General features: G+C 49.5%; 1 protein-coding gene across 2 annotated transcripts in view; it reads left to right on the top strand.

Annotated features, from left to right (window-relative positions):
* Positions 1-21,296, top strand: part of LOC116938470 (protein O-linked-mannose beta-1,2-N-acetylglucosaminyltransferase 1) — a 125,711-nt gene that overhangs the window by 34,092 nt on the left and 70,323 nt on the right. Inside the window, exons 1-6 of one of the 2 annotated variants that reach the window (XM_076056839.1) lie at positions 1,122-2,069; positions 5,922-5,997; positions 10,519-10,602; positions 12,858-12,899; positions 14,862-14,920; positions 17,745-17,817. In XM_076056839.1, the coding sequence (XP_075912954.1) occupies positions 5,923-5,997; positions 10,519-10,602; positions 12,858-12,899; positions 14,862-14,920; positions 17,745-17,817 (333 nt within the window). In that variant the 5' untranslated portion in view covers positions 1,122-2,069; position 5,922. Of the gene's footprint in view, positions 1-1,121; positions 2,070-5,921; positions 5,998-10,518; positions 10,603-12,857; positions 12,900-14,861; positions 14,921-17,744; positions 17,818-21,296 lie in introns of those variants that run through there. The other variant, XM_076056838.1, reaches the window with a different exon arrangement.

Raw genomic sequence — 21,296 nt, 5'->3', positions numbered from 1 at the left:
AACAACTAGCACAACAACTATCACAACAGCAACCGTCCTCACTACCTCTACAGGTGACTACTACAACAACAACAACTAGCACAACAACTATCACACCAACTACAACTACTAGCACAACTAGCACAACAACTAGCACTACCACTACTACAACTAGCACAACAACAACAACCACTACTACTACAACGAGCACAGCAACCACTACTACAACGACTAGCACAACAACTATCACAACAGCAACCGTCCTCACTACCTCTACAGGTGACTACTACAATAACAACAACTAGCACAACAACTAGCACTACTACAACAACTACCACAACTACTACAACAACTACCACAACTACTACAACTACTATCACAGCAACCGTCCTCACTACCTCTACAGGTGACTACTACAACAACAACAACTAGCACAACAACTATCACACCAACTACAACTACTAGCACAACTAGCACAACAACTAGCACTACCACTACTACAACTAGCACAACAACAACAACCACTACTACTACAACTAGCACAACTACTACCACTACAACTACTAGCACAACAACTATCACAACAGCAACCGTCCTCACTACCTCTACAGGTGACTACAACAACTAGCACAACAACTAGCATAACTAGCACAACTAGCACAACAACTATCACAACAACTATCACAGCAACTAGCACAACTACTATCACAACAACAACTAGCACAACAACAACTACTACAACAACAACTATCACAGCAACCGCCCTCACTACCTCTACAGGTGACTACTACAACAACTAGCACAACTACAACAACCACTACTATAACAACAACTAGCACAACAACAACTACTACAACAACAACTATCACAGCAACCGCCCTCACTACCTCTACAGGTGACTACTACAACAACAACAACTAGCACAACTACAACAACCACTACTATAACAACAACTAGCACAACAACAACAGCAACCGCCCTCACTACCTCTACAGGTGACTACTACTACAACAACTAGCACAACTACAACAACCACTACTATAACAACAACTATCACAACAACAACAGCAACCGCCCTCACTACCTCTACAGGTGACTACTACAACAACAACAACTAGCACAACTACAACAACCACTACTATAACAACAACTAGCACAACAACAACAGCAACCGCCCTCACTACCTCTACAGGTGACTACTACTACAACAACTAGCACAACTACAACAACCACTACTATAACAACAACTATCACAACAACAACAGCAACCGCACTCACTACCTCTACAGGTGACTACTACTACTAGCACTACTACTACTACAACTATCTCAACAACTATCACAACAACTAGCACAACTACTATCACTACTACCACTACTACAACCTCACTACCTCTACAGGTGACTACTACTACAATAACTAGCACAACTACAACAACTACTACAACAACTATCACAACAACTATCACAACAACTATCACAACAACTATCACAACTAGCACAACAACAACTAGCACTACCACTACTACAACAACAACTATCACAACTACTACCACTACTACAACCACACTACCTCTACAGGTGACTACAACAACTAGCACAACAACAACTAGCACAACTACTACAACTAGCACAACAACTAGCACTACCACTACTACTACAACTAGCACAACTACTACTAGCACACTACCTCTGCAGGTGACTACAACAACTAGCACTACTACAACAACAACTATCACAACAACTATCACAACTACTAGCACAACAACTATCACAACAACTAGCACAACAACTATCACAGCAACTGCCCTCACTACCTCTACAGGTGACAACAACTACTACCACAACCACTACCACCACAACCACAACAACTACAACTAGCACAACTACAACAACCACTACTACTACAACTAGCACAACAACTACTACCATACTACCTCTACAGGTGACTACTACAACAACTAGCACAACTACTACAACCACAACAACTAGCACAACAACTACTAGCACAACAACAACTAGCACAACAACTAACAACTATCACAACCACAACAACTATCACAGCAGCAACCGCCCTCACTACCTCTACAGGTGACTACTACAACAACAACTAGCACAACTACAACAACTATCACAACAACTATCACAACAACCACTACCACACTACCTCTACAGGTAACTACAACTACTATCACAACAACAACTATCACAACAACAACTATCACAACAACAACTATCACAACTACTACAACAACAACAACTATCACAACAACTACCACAACAACCACTACCACACTACCTCTACAGGTGACTACAACTACTATCACAACAACAACTATCACAACAACAACTATCACAACAACAACTATCACAACTACTACAACAACAACAACTATCACAACAACTACCACAACAACCACTACCACACTACCTCTACAGGTGACTACAACTACTATCACAACAACAACTATCACAACAACAACTATCACAACAACAACTATCACAACTACTACAACAACAACAACTATCACAACAACTACCACAACAACCACTACCACACTACCTCTACAGGTGACTACTACAACAACTAGCACAACAACAACTATCACAACTACTACTACAACAACTATCACAACTACTACTACAACAACTATCACAACTACTACTACAACAACAACTATCACAACTACTACTACAACAACAACTATCACAACCACTACTACAACTACTACTATCACAACAACTACTACTACAACTAGCACAACAACAACCACAACTACCACAACAACAACAACAACTGCCACAACTACCACAACAACCACAACAACAACCACAACAACAACAACCACAACAACAACCACCACAGCTACCACAACAACAACTACCACAACTACCACAACCACCACAACTACCACAAATACCACAACCACAACAACTACCAGAACCACAACAACCACCACAACAACTACCACAACAACAACCACAACAACAACCACAACAACAACCACAACAACAACTACCACAACTACCACAACTACCACAACAACAACTACCACAACAACTACCACAACAACCACAACAACAACAACTACAACCACAACAACCACCCTGTGTACTGTCACCTTGTGTACTGTCACCCTGTGTACTGTCACCTTGTGTACTGTACTACTGTCTGTGTACTGTCACCTTGTGTACTGTCACCTTGTGTACTGTACTACTGTCTGTGTACTGTCACCTTGTGTACTGTACTACTGTCTGTGTACTGTCACCCTGTGTACTGTACTACTGTCTGTGTACTATCACCTTGTGTACTGTCACCCTGTGTACTGTACTACTGTCTGTGTACTGTCACCTTGTGTACTGTCACCTTGTGTACTGTCACCTTGTGTACTGTCACCTTGTGTACTGTCACCTTGTGTACTGTACTACTGTCTGTGTACTGTCACCCTGTGTACTGTACTACTGTCTGTGTACTGTCACCCTGTGTACTGTACTACTGTCTGTGTACTGTCACCTTGTGTACTGTCACCTTGTGTACTGTACTACTGTCTGTGTACTGTCACCTTGTGTACTGTCACCTTGTGTACTGTACTACTGTCTGTGTACTGTCACCTTGTGTACTGTCACCTTGTGTACTGTACTACTGTCTGTGTACTGTCACCTTGTGTACTGTACTACTGTCTGTGTACTGTCACCTTGTGTACTGTCACCCTGTGTACTGTCACCCTGTGTACTGTCTGTGTACTGTCACCTTGTGTACTGTCACCTTGTGTACTGTCACCGTGTGTACTGTCACCTTGTGTACTGTACTACTGTCTGTGTACTGTCACCCTGTGTACTGTACTACTGTCTGTGTACTGTCACCTTGTGTACTGTACTACTGTCTGTGTACTGTCACCTTGTGTACTATACTACTGTCTGTGTACTGTCACCTTGTGTACTGTCACCTTGTGTACTGTACTACTGTCTGTGTACTGTCACCTTGTGTACTGTACTACTGTCTGTGTACTGTCACCTTGTGTACTGTCACCTTGTGTACTGTACTACTGTCTGTGTACTGTCACCTTGTGTACTGTCCCCCTGTGTACTGTACCACTGTCTGTGTACTGTCACCTTGTGTACTGTACTACTGTATGTGTACTGTCACCTTGTGTACTGTACTACTGTCTGTGTACTGTCACCTTGTGTACTGTCACCTTGTGTACTGTACTACTGTCTGTGTACTGTCACCTTGTGTACTGTCACCTTGTGTACTGTACTACTGTCTGTGTACTGTCACCTTGTGTACTGTCACCTTGTGTACTGTACTACTGTCTGTGTACTGTCACCCTGTGTACTGTACTACTGTCTGTGTACTGTCACCTTGTGTACTGTCACCTTGTGTACTGTACTACTGTCTGTGTACTGTCACCCTGTGTACTGTCACCTTGTGTACTGTACTACTGTCTGTGTACTGTCACCCTGTGTACTGTCACCCTGTGTACTGTCACCCTATGTACTGTCACCTTGTGTACTGTACTACTGTCTGTGTACTGTACTACTGTCTGTGTACTGTCACCTTGTGTACTGTCACCTTGTGTACTGTCACCTTGTGTACTGTACTACTGTCTGTGTACTGTCACCTTGTGTACTGTCACCTTGTGTACTGTACTACTGTCTGTGTACTGTCACACTGTGTACTGTACTACTGTCTGTGTACTGTCACCTTGTGTACTGTACTACTGTCTGTGTACTGTCACCTTGTGTACTGTACTACTGTCTGTGTACTGTCACCTTGTGTACTGTCACCTTGTGTACTGTACTACTGTCTGTGTACTGTCACCTTGTGTACTGTCACCTTGTGTACTGTACTACTGTCTGTGTACTGTCACCTTGTGTACTGTCACCCTGTGTACTGTACTACTGTCTGTGTACTGTCACCTTGTGTACTGTACTACTGTCGGTGTACTGTCACCTTGTGTACTGTACTACTGTCTGTGTACTGTCACCCTGTGTACTGTCACCTTGTGTACTGTACTACTGTCTGTGTACTGTCACCTTGTGTACTGTACTACTGTCTGTGTACTGTCACCTTGTGTACTGTACTACTGTCTGTGTACTGTCACCTTGTGTACTGTCACCTTGTGTACTGTACTACTGTCTGTGTACTGTCACCTTGTGTACTGTCACCTTGTGTACTGTACTACTGTCTGTGTACTGTCACCTTGTGTACTGTCACCCTGTGTACTGTACTACTGTCTGTGTACTGTCACCTTGTGTACTGTACTACTGTCGGTGTACTGTCACCTTGTGTACTGTACTACTGTCTGTGTACTGTCACCCTGTGTACTGTCACCTTGTGTACTGTACTACTGTCTGTGTACTGTCACCCTGTGTACTGTACTACTGTCTGTGTACTGTCACCTTGTGTACTGTCACCCTGTGTACTGTCACCTTGTGTACTGTATTACTGTCTGTGTACTGTCACCTTGTGTACTGTCACCTTGTGTACTGTACTACTGTCTGTGTACTGTCACCCTGTGTACTGTACTACTGTCTGTGTACTGTACTACTGTCTGTGTACTGTCACCCTGTGTACTGTACTACTGTCTGTGTACTGTCACCCTGTGTACTGTACTACTGTCTGTGTACTGTCACCTTGTGTACTGTCACCCTGTGTACTGTACTACTGTCTGTGTACTGTACTACTGTCTGTGTAGTGTCACCCTGTGTACTGTACTACTGTCTGTGTACTGTCACCCTGTGTACTGTACTACTGTATGTGTACTGTAACCTTGTGTACTGTCACCCTGTGTACTGTACTACTGTCTGTGTACTGTCACCTTGTGTACTGTCACCCTGTGTACTGTCACCCTGTGTACTGTCACCCTGTGTACTGTATTACTGTCTGTGTACTGTACTACTGTCTGTGTACTGTACTACTGTCTGTGTACTGTACTGCAGGATGCTACGTTCTCTGCTATCTGCCAGTGGAGTAAACCCATCCCTCATCACCGTCTTCATAGACGGATACTATGATGTAAGTATTCACTCACTCACTCACCTACTCACTCACCTACTCACTCACCTACTCACTCACTTACTCACTCACCTACTTACTCACCTACTCACCTACTCACTCACCTACTCACTCACTCACCTACTCACTCACCTACTCACCTACTCACTCACCTACTCACTCACCTACTCACTCACCTACTCACCTACTCACTCACCTACTCACTCACTCACTCACCTACTCACTCACCTACTCACCTACTCACTCACCTACTCACCTACTCACCTACTCACTCACCTACTCACCTACTCACTCACCTACTCACTCACCTACTCACTCACTCACCTACTCACTCACCTACTCACCTACTCACTCACCTACTCACCTACTCACTCACCTACTCACCTACTCATCTACTCACCTACTCACTCACCTACTCACTCACTCACCTACTCACTCACCTACTCACCTACTCACTCACTCACCTACTCACTCACCTACTCACTCACTCACTCACCTACTCACTCACCTACTCACCTACTCACACACTCACCTACTCACCTACTCACTCACCTACTCACTCACTCACTCACCTACTCACTCACCTACTCACCTACTCACTCACCTACTCACTCACCTACTCACTCACCTACTCACCTACTCACTCACCTACTAACTCACCCACTCACCTACTCACTCACCTACTCACCTACTCACTCACCTACTCACTCACCTACTCACTCACCTACACACTCACCTACTCACTCACCTACTCACTCACCTACTCACCAACTCACTCAACTACTCACTCACCTACTCACTCACCTACTCACTCACCTACTCACCTACTCACTCACCTACTCACCTACACACTCACCTACTCACCTACTCACCTACTCACTCACCTACTCACCTACTCACTCACCTACTCACCTACTCACTCACCTACTCACTCACCTACTCACTCACCTACTCACCTACTCACTCACCTACTCACTCACCTACTCACTCACTCACCTACTCACTCACCTACTCACTCACTCACCTACTCACTCACCTACTCACTCACTCACCTACTCACTCACCTACTCACTCACCTACACACTCACCTACTCACTCACCTACTCACTCACCTACTCACCTACTCACTCACCTACTCACCTACACACTCACCTACTCACCTACTCACTCACCTACTCACCTACTCACTCACCTACTCACCTACTCACTCACCTACTCACTCACCTACTCACTCACCTACTCACCTACTCACTCACCTACTCACTCACCTACTCACTCACTCACCTACTCACTCACCTACTCACTCACTCACCTACTCACTCAAATACTCACTCACCTACTCACCTACTCACTCACCTACTCACTCACCTACACACTCACCTACTCACCTACTCACTCACTCACCTACTCACCTACTCACTCACCTACTCACTCACCTACTCACCTACTCACTCACCTACTCACTCACTTACCTACTCACCTACTCACTCACCTACTCACCTACTCACTCACCTACTCACTCACTCACCTACTCACTCACCTACTCACTCACTCACCTACTCACTCACCTACTCACTCACCTACTCACTCACTCACCTACTCACTCAACTACTCACTCACCTACTCACTCACTCACCTACTCACTCACCTAAGCACTCACCTACTCACCTACTGACTCACCTACTCACTCACTCACTCACCTACTCACTCACCTACTCACTCACTCACCTACTCACCAACTCACTCACCTACTCACTCACCTACTCACTCACCTACTCACCTACTCACTCACTCACCTACTCACCCACTCACCTACTCACTCACCTACTCACTCACCTACACACTCACCACTCACCTACTCACTCACTCACCTACTCACTCACCTACTCACTCACCTACTCACTCACTCACCTACTCACTCAACTACTCACTCACCTACTCACTCACTCACCTACTCACTCACCTAAGCACTCACCTACTCACCTACTGACTCACCTACTCACTCACTCACTCACCTACTCACTCACCTACTCACTCACTCACCTACTCACCAACTCACTCACCTACTCACTCACCTACCCACTCACTCACTCACCTACTCACTCCCTCACCTACTCACCCACTCACCTACTCACTCACCTACTCACTCACCTACACACTCACCTACTCACTCACCTACTCACTCACCTACTCACTCACTCACTCACCTCACCCACTCACCTACTCACTCACCTACTCACTCACCTACACACTCACCTACTCACTCACTCACCTACTCACTCACCTACTCACTCACCTACTCACCAACTCACTCACCTACTCACTCACCTACTCACTCACCTACTCACTCACTCACCTACTCACTCACTCACCTACTCACTCACTCACCTATTCACTCACCTATCCACTCACCTATCCACTCACCTACTCACTCAACCACCTACTCACTCACCTACTCGCTCACCTACTCACTCACTCACCTACTGACTCACCTACTCACTCACTCACCACTCACTCACCTACTCACCTACTCACTCTCTCACCTACTCACTCACCTACTCACCTACTCACCTACTCACTCACTCACTCACCTACTCACTCACGTACTCGCTCACCTACTCACTCACCTACTCACTCACTCACCTACTCACTCACTCACCACTCACTCACCTAGTCACTCACTCACCTACTCACTCACCTATACACTCACCTATCCACTCACCTACTCACTGACCTACTCACTCACCTACTCGCTCACCTACTCACTCACTCACCTACTCACTCACCTACTCACTCACCTACTCACCTACTCACTCACCTACTCACCAACTCACTCACCTACTCACTCACCTACTCACTCACCTACTCACTCACTCACTCACCTACTCACTCACTCACCTACTCACTCACTCACCTACTCACTCACCTATCCACTCACCTATCCACTCACCTACTCACCTACTCACTCAACCACCTACTCACTTACCTACTCGCTCACCTACTCACTCACTCACCTACTAACTCACCTACTCACTCACTCACTCACCACTCACTCACCTACTCACCTACTCACTCACTCACCTACTCACTCACCTACTCACCTACTCACTCACTCACTCACCTACTCACTCACCTACTCGCTCACCTACTCACTCACCCACTCACTCACTCACCTACTCACTCACTCACTCACCACTCACTCACCTACTCACTCACTCACTCACCTACTCACTCACCTATACACTCACCTATCCACTCACCTACTCACTCACCTACTCATTCACCTACTCTCTCACCTACTCACTCACTCACCTACTCACTCACCTACTCACCTACTCACTCACCTACTCACTCACCTACTCACCTACTCACTCACCTACTCACTCACTCACTCACCTACTCACTCACCTACTCACCTACTCACTCACCGACTCACTCACTCACTCACCTACTCACCTACTCACTCACCTACTCACCTACACACTCACCTAATCACTCACCTACTCACCTACTCATTCACCTACTCACTCACCTACTCACTCAACTAATCACCTACTCACTCACCTACTCACTCACCTACTCACCCACTCACCTACTCACTCACCTACTCACCTACTCACTCACTCACCTACTCAATCACCTACTCACCTAATCGCTCACCTACTCACTCACTCACTCACTCACCTACTCACTCACCTACTCACTCACCTACTCACTCACTCACTCACCTAGTCACCTACTCACCTACTCACTCACCTACTCACTCACCTACTCACCTACTCACCTACACGCTCACCTACTCACTCACCTACTCACCTACACACCCACCTACTCACTCACCTACTCACCTACTCACTCAACTACTCACCTACTCACTCACCTGCTCACTCACCTACTCACTCACTCACCTATTCTTCACCTACTCACTCACCTACTCACTCACTCACCTACTCACTCACTCACTCACCTACTCACTCACCTACTCACTGACCTACTCACTCACTCACCTACTCACTCACCTACTCACTTACCCACTCACTCACCCACTCACCCACTCACCTACTCACTCACTCCCCCACTCACTCACTCACCTACTCACTCACCTACTCACTCACCCACTCACTCACCCACTCACTCACTCACCACTCACTCACCCACCCACCCACTCACTCACTCACCCACTCACTCACTCACTCACCTACTCACTCTCGCACTCACCTACTCACTCACCTACTCACTCACTCACTCACCCACTCACCTACTCACTCACCTACTCACTCACTCACCTACTCACTCACTCACTCACCCACCTACCCACTCACCCACTCACCCACCCACCCACTCACCCACTCACCCACCCACTCACCCACCCACTCACCCACCCACTCACTCAACCACCCACTCACCCACTCACCCACCCACCCACTCACCCACCCACTCACCCACCCACTCACTCACCCACCCACCCACTCACCCACCCACTCACCCACCCACCCACCAATGCCTCTCTCCCCCCACTAGGAGCCAATGGATGTTGTGAGGCTCTTCGATCTGAGAGGAGTTCAGCATCAGCCGGTGGGGATCAAGAACGCACGCATATCCCAGGTAGGTGAGTGGGTAGGTGAGTGGGTAGGTGAGTGGGTGAGTGGGTAGGTGAGTGAGTGGGTGGGTGAGTTGGTAGGTGAGTGGGTGAGTGGGTGGGTGAGTGGGTAGGTGAGTGGGTGAGTGGGTAGGTGAGTGAGTGGGTGGGTGAGTTGGTAGGTGAGTGGGTGAGTGGGTGGGTGAGTGGGTAGGTGAGTGGGTGGGTGAGTGGGTAGGTGAGTGGGTGAGTGGGTAGGTGAGTGGGTAGGTGAGTGGGTGGGTGGGTGGGTAGGTGAGTAGGTAGGTGAGTGGGTAGGTGAATGGGTAGGTGAGTGGGTGAGTGTGTAGGCGAGGAGGTGAGTGAGTGAGTGGGTGGGTGGGTGAGTGGGTAGGTGAGTGGGTAGGTGAGTGGGTGAGTGGGTAGGTGAGTGAGTGGGTGGGTGAGTTGGTAGGTGAGTGGGTGAGTGGGTGGGTGAGTGGGTAGGTGAGTGGGTGAGTGGGTAGGTGAGTGAGTGGGTGGGTGAGTTGGTAGGTGAGTGGGTGAGTGGGTGGGTGAGTGGGTAGGTGAGTGGGTGAGTGGGTGGGTGAGTGGGTAGGTGAGTGGGTGGGTGAGTGGGTAGGTGAGTGGGTGAGTGGGTAGGTGAGTGGGTAGGTGAGTGGGTGGGTGGGTAGGTGAGTAGGTAGGTGAGTGGGTAGGTGAATGGGTAGGTGAGTGGGTGAGTGTGTAGGCGAGGAGGTGAGTGAGTGAGTGGGTGGGTGGGTGAGTGGGTGAGTGGGTAGGTGAGTGGGTAGGTGAGTGGGTGGGTGAGTGGGTGGGTAGGTGAGTGGGTAGGTGAGTGGGTGAGTGGGTAGGTGAGTGGGTGAGTGGGTAGGTGAGTGGGTAGGTGAGTGGGTGAGTGGGTAGGTGAGTGGGTAGGTGAGTGGGTAGTTGAGTGGGTGAGTGGGCAGGTGAGTGAGTAGGTGAGTGGGTAGTTGAGTGCGTAGGTGAGTGAATAGGTGAGTGGGTAGGTGAGTGGGTGGGTAGGTGAGTTGGTAGGTGAGTGGGTGAGTGGGTAGGTGAGTGAGTAGGTGAGTGGGTAGGTGAGTAAGTGAGTGAGTAGGTGAGTGAGTAGGTAGGTGAGTAGGTGAGTGAGTGCGTAGGTGAGTGTGTGAGTAGGTGACTGGGTAGGTGAGTGAGTGAGTGGGTAGGTGAGTAGGTGAGTGGGTAGGTGAGTGGGTAAGTGAGTGTGTGAGTAGGTGAGTGAGTGAGTAGGTGATTGGGTAGGTGAGTAAGTGAGTGAGTAGTTGAGTGAGTAGGTAGGTGAGTAGGTGAGTGAGTAGGTATGTGAGTAGGTGAGTAGCTGAGTGGATAGGTGAGTAGGTAGGTGAGTAGGTGAGTGAGTGAGTGAGTGGGTAGGTGAGTAGATAGGTGAGTAGGTGAGTGAGTGAGTGGGTAGGTGAGTGAGTAGGTGAGTCGGTAGGTGAGTAGGTAGGTGAGTGGGTAGGTGAGTGGGTAGGTGAGTAGGCGAGTGGGTAAGTGAGTGGGTAGGTGAGTGAGTGGGTGAGTAGGTGAGTGAGTGAGTGAGTAGGTGAGTAGGTAAGTGAGTGAGTGAGTGGATAGGTGAGTAGGTGAGTGGGTAGGTGAGTGAGTAGGTGAGTAGGTGAGTGCGTAGATGAGTGGGTAGGTGAGTGTGTAGGTGAGTGTGTAGGTGATTGAGTAGGTGAGTGAGTGTGTGAGTGAGTGGGTGAGTGGGTGGGTGAGTGAGTAGGTGATTGAGTAGGTGAGTGAGTAGGTGAGTGAGTGTGTGAGTGAGTAGTTGAGTGGGTAGGTGAGTGGGTAGGTGAGTGTGTAGGTGAGTGAGTAGGTGAGTGAGTCGGTGAGTAGGTGAGTGAGTAGGTGAGTGGGTGAGTGGGTGAGTAGGTGAGTGAGTAGGTGAGTGAGCGAGTGGGTAGGTGAGTGAGTGAGTAGGTGAGTAGGTGAGTGAGTTGTTGCGTGAGTGGGTGCGTGTGTAGGTGAATGGTTAGGTGAGTGGGTAGGTGAGTGAGTAGGTGAGTGAGTGAGTAAGTAGGTGATTGGGCGAGTGAGTAGGTGAGTGTTGTACCAGCTACTTACGTGTGTGTCTGCGCCTGTGTGTGACTGTGTGTATGTGTGACTGTGTCTGTGTGTGTGTGTGACTGTGTGTTTGACTGTGTGTGTGTCTGTGTGTGTGTGACTGTGCGTGTGACTGTGTGTGTGTGTGACTGTGTGTGTGTGACTGTGTGTGTGCCTGTGTGTGTCTGTGTCTGTGTGTGTCTAACAGCACTACAAAGCGAGCTTGACTGCTACATTCAACCTATTCCCTGTGAGTGCAACACACAGACACAACACACAGTGACACACACACACAGACACACACAGGCACACATAGACACACACACAGACACACACAGACACACACAGACACACACACACACAGACACACACAGACACACACAGACACACACACAGGCACACATAGACACACACACAGACACAACACACAGTGACACACACACACAGACACACACAGACACACACATACACACACACAGGCACACATAGACACACACACAGACACACACACACACAGACACACACACACAGACACACACACACACAGACACACACACACACACAGACACACACACAGACACACACACACACAGACACACACACACACAGACACACACACAGTACACACACAGAGACGCAGACACACACACAGACACACACACAGACACACACACAGACACAACACACAGACACACACACAGACACACACACAGACACACACACAGACACAGACACATACACACACACACACACCTACACCCCTACACACAGACACACACCTACACACACACCTACACACCTACACACACACACACACCTACACACACACACCTACACACACACACACACCTACACACACACACAGACACACACACACATACACACAGACACACACACACACAGACACACACACACATACACAGACACACACCTACACACACCTACACACACCTACACACACACACAGACACACACACATACACAAAGACACACACACATACACAGACACAGACACACACCTACACAGACACACACAGACACAGACACACCAAGCATAATCTCTCACCCACTCTGTCTCTCTCTCTGTGTCTCTCTGTCTCTGTGTCTCTGTGTCTCTCTCTGTCTCTCTGTCTGTGTCTCTCTGTGTGTGTCTCTTTGTGGCTCTGTGTGTCTCTGTGTGTCTCTCTCTGTGTCTATCTCTCTGTGTCTCTGTGTCTCTCTCTCTGTGTCTCTCTGTGTCTCTGTGTGTCTCTGTGTGTCTCTCTCTGTGTCTCTCTGTGTCTCTCTGTCTGTGTCTCTCTGTCTGTGTCTCTCTGTGTCTCTCTCTCTGTGTCTCTCTCTGTGTCTCTGTGTCTCTGTGTGTCTCTCTGTCTGTGTCTCTGTGTGTCTCTCTGTCTGCGTCTCTGTGTGTCTCTGTGTGTCTCTCTCTGTGTCTCTCTGTGTCTCTGTGTGTCTCTGTCTGTGTCTCTGTGTCTCTGTCTGTGTCTCTGTGTGTCTCTCTCTGTGTCTCTGTGTGTCTCTCTGTGTGTCTCTGTGTGTCTCTCTGTGTCTCTGTGTGTCTCTCTGTGTCTCTGTGTGTCTCTCTCTGTGTGTGTCTCTCTCTGTGTCTCTGTGTCTCTCTCTCTGTGTGTCTCTGTGTGTCTCTCTCTATGTCTCTGTGTCTCTCTGTGTGTCTCTCTCTGTGTGTGTCTCTGTCTCTGTGTCTCTCTCTCTCTGTGTCGCTCTGTGTGTCTCTCTCTGTGTCTCTCTGTGTGTCTCTGTGTGTCTCTCTGTGTGTCTCTGTGTGTCTCTCTCTGTGTCTCTGTGTGTCTCTCTCTATGTCTCTGTGTCTCTCTGTGTGTCTTTGTGTCTCTCTGTCTGTGTCTCTGTGTCTCTGTGTCTCTCTGTGTCTCTGTGTCTCCCTCTGTGTCTCTGTGTGTCTCTCTCTGTGTCTCTGTGTGTCTCTCTCTGTGTCTCTGTGTGTCTCTCTCTGTGTCTCTGTGTGTCTCTCTCTGTGTCTCTCTGTGTGTCTCTCTCTATGTCTCTGTGTGTCTCTGTGTCTCTCTGTCTGTGTCTCTGTTTGTCTCTGTGTCTCTGTGTGTCTCTCTCTGTGTCTCTGTGTGTCTCTCTCTGTGTGTCTCTGTGTCTCTCTGTCTGTGTCTCTCTGTCTCTCTGTGTCTCTGTGTGTCTCTGTGTGTGTCTCTGTGTGTGTCTCTGTGTCTCTCCCATGCAGGATACTCCGTATGTGATCGTGTTGGAGGAGGATTTGGACATTTCTGTGGACTTCTTCAGGTAGACAAACCATTTAGACACACGGAGAGACACCGCCTGTCTGTCTGTCTGTGTTTGTGTGTCTGTCTGTCTGTCTGTCTGTGTTTGTGTGTCTGTCTGTCTGTCTGTATGTGTGTGTCTGTCTGTCTGTCTATCTGTGTGTCTGTGTGTGTGTCTGTGTGTGTGTCTGTGTGTGTCTGTGTGTGTGTGTATGTGTGTGTGTGTCTGTGTGTGTGTGTGTCTTTGTGTGTGTGTCTGTCTGTGTGTGTGTGTACTGTGTGTCTGTGTCTATGTGTGTGTGTGTCTCTGTGTGTGTGTCTGTGTGTGTCTGTGTGTGTGTGTACTGTGTGTGTGTGTCTTTGTGTGTGTGTCTGTGTGTGTCTGTGTGTGTGTGTGTGTGTCTGTGTGTGTGTGTCTGTGTGTGTGTCTATGTGTGTGTGTGTGTCTGTGTGTCTGTGTGTGTCTATGTATGACTGTGTGTGTGTGTCTGTGTGTGTGTGTCTGTGTGTGTATGTATGTGTGTGTGTCTGTATGTGTGTGTGTCTGTGTGTGTGTGTCTATGTATGACTGTGTGTGTCTGTATGTGTGTGTGTCTGTGTGTGTCTGTGTGTGTCTGTGTGTGTGTGTATGTGTGTGTGTCTGTGTGTGTCTGTGTATGACTGTTTGTGTGTCTGTGTGTCTGTGTGTGTGTTTGTGTGTGTCTGTGTGTATCTGTGTGTGTGTCTGTGTGTGTCTGTGTGTGTGTCTGTGTGTGTCTGTGTGTGTCTATGTATGACTGTGTGTGTGTCTGTGTGTCTGTGTGTGTGTTTGTGTGTGTCTGTGTGTATCTGTGTGTGTGTCTGTGTGTGTCTGTGTGTGTGTCTGTGTGTGTCTGTGTGTGTGTTTGTGTGTGTCTGTGTGTATCTGTGTGTGTGTCTGTGTGTGTGTCTGTGTGTGTCTATGTATGACTGTGTGTGTGTCTGTGTGTGTGTCTGTGTGTCTGTGTGTGTGTCTGTGTGTGTCTGTGTGTGTGTGTCTGTATGTGTGTGTGTCTGTGTGTGTGTCTGTGTGTGTGTGTGTGTGTCTGAGTGTGTGTGTGTGTGTGTCTGTGTGTGTGTCTGTGTGTGTCTGTGTGTGTCTGTGTGTGTGTGTCTGTGTGTGTGTGTCTGTGTGTGTCTATGTATGACTGTGTGTGTGTGTCTATGTATGACTGTGTGTGTCTGTGTCTGTGTGTGTGTGTGTCTGTGTGTGTCTATGTATGACTGTGTGTGTGTCTGTGTGTGTATGTGTGTGTGTATGTGTGTGTGTCTGTGTGTGTCTATGTATGACTGTGTGTGTGTCTGTGTGTGTGTGTCTGTGTGTGTATGTATGTGTGTGTGTCTGTGTGTGTGTGTCTGTGTGTATCTGTGTGTATCTGTGTGTGTGTCTGTGTGTGTCTGTGTGTGTGTGTATGTGTGTGTGTCTGTGTGTGTCTATGTATGACTGTGTGTGTGTCTGTGTGTGTCTGTGTGTGTGTCTGTGTGTGTCTGTGTGTGTGTGTCTGTGTGTGTGTCTGTGTATGACTGTGTGTGTCTGTGTGTGTGTCTGTGTGTGTCTGTGTGTGTGTGTCTGTGTGTGTCTGTGTGTCTGTGTGTGTGTGTCTGTGTGTGTGTCTATGTATGACTGTGTGTGTGTCTGTGTGTGTCTATGTATGACTGTGTGTGTCTGTGTGTGTCTGTGTGTGTGTCTGTGTGTGTGTGTCTGTGTGTGTGTCTGTGTGTGTGTGTGTGTGTCTATGTATGACTGTGTGTGTGTGTCTGTGTGTCTGTGTGTGTGTGTCTGTGTGTGTGTCTATGTATGACTGTGTGTGTGTGTCTGTGTGTGTGTGTCTGTGTGTGTCTATGTATGACTGTGTGTGTCTGTGTGTGTCTGTGTGTGTCTGTGTGTGTCTGTGTGTGTCTGTGTGTGTCTGTGTGTGTGTGTCTGTGTGTGTGTGTCTGTGTGTGTGTGTCTATGTATGACTGTGTGTGTGTCTATGTATGACTGTGTGTGTGTGTCTGTGTGTGTCTGTGTGTGTCTGTGTGTGTGTCTGTGTGTGTCTGTGTGTGTCTGTGTGTGTGTGTCTGTGTGTGTGTGTCTGTGTGTGTGTGTCTATGTATGACTGTGTGTGTGTCTATGTATGACTGTGTGTGTGTGTCTGTGTGTGTCTATGTATGACTGTGTGTGTGTCTGTGTGTGTCTATGTATGACTGTGTGTGTCTGTGTGTGTCTGTGTGTGTGTCTGTGTGTGTGTGTCTGTGTGTGTGTCTGTGTGTGTGTGTGTGTGTCTATGTATGACTGTGTGTGTGTGTCTGTGTGTCTGTGTGTGTGTGTCTGTGTGTGTGTCTATGTATGACTGTGTGTGTGTGTCTGTGTGTGTGTGTCTGTGTGTGTCTATGTATGACTGTGTGTGTCTGTGTGTGTCTGTGTGTGTCTGTGTGTGTCTGTGTGTGTCTGTGTGTGTCTGTGTGTGTGTGTCTGTGTGTGTGTGTCTGTGTGTGTGTGTCTATGTATGACTGTGTGTGTGTCTATGTATGACTGTGTGTGTGTGTCTGTGTGTGTCTGTGTGTGTCTGTGTGTGTGTCTGTGTGTGTCTGTGTGTGTCTGTGTGTGTGTGTCTGTGTGTGTGTGTGTGTCTGTGTGTGTCTATGTATGACTGTGTGTGTCTATGTATGACTGTGTGTGTGTCTGTGTGTGTCTGTGTGTGTCTGTGTGTGTCTGTGTGTGTGTCTGTGTGTGTCTATGTATGACTGTGTGTGTCTATGTATGACTGTGTGTGTGTCTGTGTGTCTGTGTGTCTGTGTGTCTGTGTGTGTGACTGTGTGTGTCTGTGTGTCTGTGTCTGCAGCTTCATCAGCCAGACTGTCCATCTTCTGGATGAAGACCCCAGCATTTACTGCATCTCCGCCTGGAACGACCAGGTACCAGTGACTGTTCACGTCCACTCAGAGACACGTGCTGAGAGACACGTGGTGAGAGACACGTGGTGAGAGACACGTGGTGAGAGAGAGACACGTGGTGAGAGAGACACGTGTCTCTCACCACGTGTCTCTCTCTCACCACGTGTCTCTCACCACGTGTCTCTCTCTCCATGTGTCTCTCACCACATGTCTCTCACCACGTCTCTCTCACCACGTGTCTCTCACCACGTGTCTCTCTCACCACGTGTCTCTCTCACCACGTGTCTCTCACCACGTGTCTCTCACCACGTGTCTCTCACCACGTGTCTCTGTCTCCACGTGTCTCTCTCCACGTGTCTCTCTCTCACCACGTGTCTCTCTCCACGTGTCTCTCTCACCACGTGTCTCTCTCTCACCACGTGTCTCTCACCACGTGTCTCTCACCACGTGTCTCTCACCACGTGTCTCTCCCCACGTGTCTCTCACCACGTGTCTCTCTCACCACGTGTCTCTCACCACGTGTCTCTCACCACGTGTCTCTCACCACGTGTCTCTCACCACGTGTCTCTCACCACGTGTCTCTCACCACGTGTCTCTCACCACGTGTCTCTCTCTCACCACGTGTCTCTCACCACGTGTCTCTCACCACGTGTCTCTCACCACGTCTCTCTCACCACGTGTCTCTCACCACGTGTCTCTCACCACGTGTCTCTCTCTCACCACGTGTCTCTCACCACGTGTCTCTCTCTCCATGTGTCTCTCACCACATGTCTCTCACCACGTCTCTCTCACCACGTGTCTCTCACCACGTGTCTCTCACCACGTGTCTCTCACCACGTGTCTCTCTCACCACGTGTCTCTCTCACCACGTGTCTCTCACCACGTGTCTCTCACCACGTGTCTCTCACCACGTGTCTCTGTCTCCACGTGTCTCTCTCCACGTGTCTCTCTCTCACCACGTGTCTCTCTCCACGTGTCTCTCTCACCACGTGTCTCTCTCTCACCACGTGTCTCTCACCACGTGTCTCTCACCACGTGTCTCTCACCACGTGTCTCTCACCACGTGTCTCTCACCACGTGTCTCTCTCTCACCACGTGTCTCTCACCACGTGTCTCTCACCACGTGTCTCTCACCACGTCTCTCTCACCACGTGTCTCTCACCACGTCTCTCTCACCACGTGTCTCTCACCACGTGTCTCTCACCACGTGTCTCTCTCTCACCACGTGTCTCTCACCACGTGTCTCTCACCACGTGTCTCTCACCACGTGTCTCTCTCTCACCACGTGTCTCTCTCTCACCACGTGTCTCTCTCACCACGTGTCTCTCACCACGTGTCTCTCACCACGTGTCTCTCTCTCACCACGTGTCTCTCTCTCACCACGTGTCTCTCACCATGTGTCTCTCACCACGTGTCTCTCTCTCACCACGTGTCTCTCACCACGTGTCTCTCTCTCACCACGTGTCTCTCTCTCACCACGTGTCTCTCACCACGTGTCTCTCACCACGTGCCTCTCACCACGTGTCTCTCTCTCTCACCACGTGTCTCTCTCTCACCACGTGTCTCTCACCACGTGTCTCTCTCTCACCACGTGTCTCACCACGTGTCTCTCTCTCACCACGTGTCTCTCTCTCACCACGTGTCTCTCACCACGTGTCTCTCACCACGTGTCTCTCACCACGTGTCTCTCTCCACGTGTCTCTCTCACCACGTGTCTCTCACCACGTGGCTCTCACCATGTCTCTCTCTCCACGTGTCTCTCACCACGTGTCTCTCTCCACGTGTCTCTCTCACCACGTGTCTCACCACGTGTCTCTCACCACGTGTCTCTCACCACGTGTCTCTCACCACGTGTCTCTCACCACGTGTCTCTCACCACGTGTCTCTCTCTCCACGTGTCTCTCACCACGTGTCTCTCACCACGTGTCTCTCTCTCCACGTGTCTCTCACCACGTGTCTCTCACCACGTGTCTCTCACCACGTGTCTCTCACCACGTGTCTCTCTCACCACGTGTCTCTCACCACGTGTCTCTCCCCACGTGTCTCTCTCTCACCATGTGTCTCTCACCACGTGTCTCTCACCACGTGTCTCTCTCTCCACGTGTCTCTCACCACGTGTCTCTCTCTCCACGTGTCTCTCACCACGTGTCTCTCTCACCACGTGTCTCTCTCCACGTGTCTCTCTCACCACGTGTCTCTCACCACGTGTCTCTCACCACGTGTCTCTCTCCACGTGTCTCTCACCACGTGTCTCTCACCACGTGTCTCTCACCACGTGTCTCTCTCTCCACGTGTCTCTCACCACGTGTCTCTCTCACCACGTGTCTCTCTCACCACGTGTCTCTCTCCACGTGTCTCTCTCACCACGTGTCTCTCACCACATGTCTCTCACCACGTGTCTCTCTCTCACCACGTGTCTCTCACCACGTGTCTCTCTCTCACCACGTGTCTCTCACCACGTGTCTCTCTCTCACCACGTGTCTCTCTCCACATGTCTCTCACCACGTGTCTCTCACCACATGTCTCTCACCACGTGTCTCTCTCTCACCACGTGTCTCTCACCACGTGTCTCTCTCCACGTGTCTCTCACCACGTGTCTCTCACCACGTGTCTCTCACCACGTGTCTCTCACCACGTGTCTCTCACCACGTGTCTCTCACCACGTGTCTCTCACCACGTGTCTCTCTCACCACGTGTCTCTCACCACGTGTCTCTCTCCACGTGTCTCTCTCACCACGTGTCTCTGAGTGGACGTGTCTCTCTCCACGTGTCTCTCTCACCACGTCTCTCTCACCACGTGTCTCTCACCACGTGTCTCTCACCACGTGTCTCTCACCACGTGTCTCTCTCTCCACGTCTCTCTCCCCACGTGTCTCTCACCACGTGTCTCTCTCTCACCACGTGTCTCTCTCTCCACGTGTCTCTCTCACCACGTGTGTCTCTCTCCACGTGTCTCTCTCACCACGTGTCTCTCTCTCACCACGTGTCTCTCACCACGTGTCTCTCACCACGTGTCTCTCACCACGTGTCTCTCTCCACGTGTCTCTCTCACCACGTGTCTCTCACCACGTCTCTCTCTCACCACGTGTCTCTCACCACGTGTCTCTCTCACCACGTGTCTCTCACCACGTGTCTCTCTCTCACCACGTGTCTCTCTCTCACCACGTGTCTCTCACCACGTGTCTCTCACCACGTGTCTCTCTCACCACGTGTCTCTCTCTCCACGTGTCTCTCACCACGTGTCTCTCACCACGTGTCTCTCTCATCACGTGTCTCTCACCACGTGTCTCTCCCCACGTGTCTCTCTCACCACGTGTCTCTCTCCACGTGTCTCTCTCACCACGTGTCTCTCACCACGTGTCTCTCACCACGTGTCTCTCTCCACGTGTCTCTCTCTCACCACGTGTCTCTCACCACGTGTCTCTCTCACCACGTGTCTCTCACCACGTGTCTCTCTCCACGTGTCTCTCTCCACGTGTCTCTCTCACCACGTCTCTCTC

Source organism: Petromyzon marinus, chromosome 78, assembly GCF_048934315.1.
Source record: "Petromyzon marinus isolate PM22_M1 ecotype Great Lakes invasive population chromosome 78, UKy_Petmar_22M1.pri1.0, whole genome shotgun sequence".
Lineage (NCBI taxonomy): Eukaryota > Metazoa > Chordata > Hyperoartia > Petromyzontiformes > Petromyzontidae > Petromyzon > Petromyzon marinus.
The sequence above is the reverse complement of the archived record's forward strand: the minus strand, read 5'-3'. Positions and strand labels throughout refer to the sequence as shown.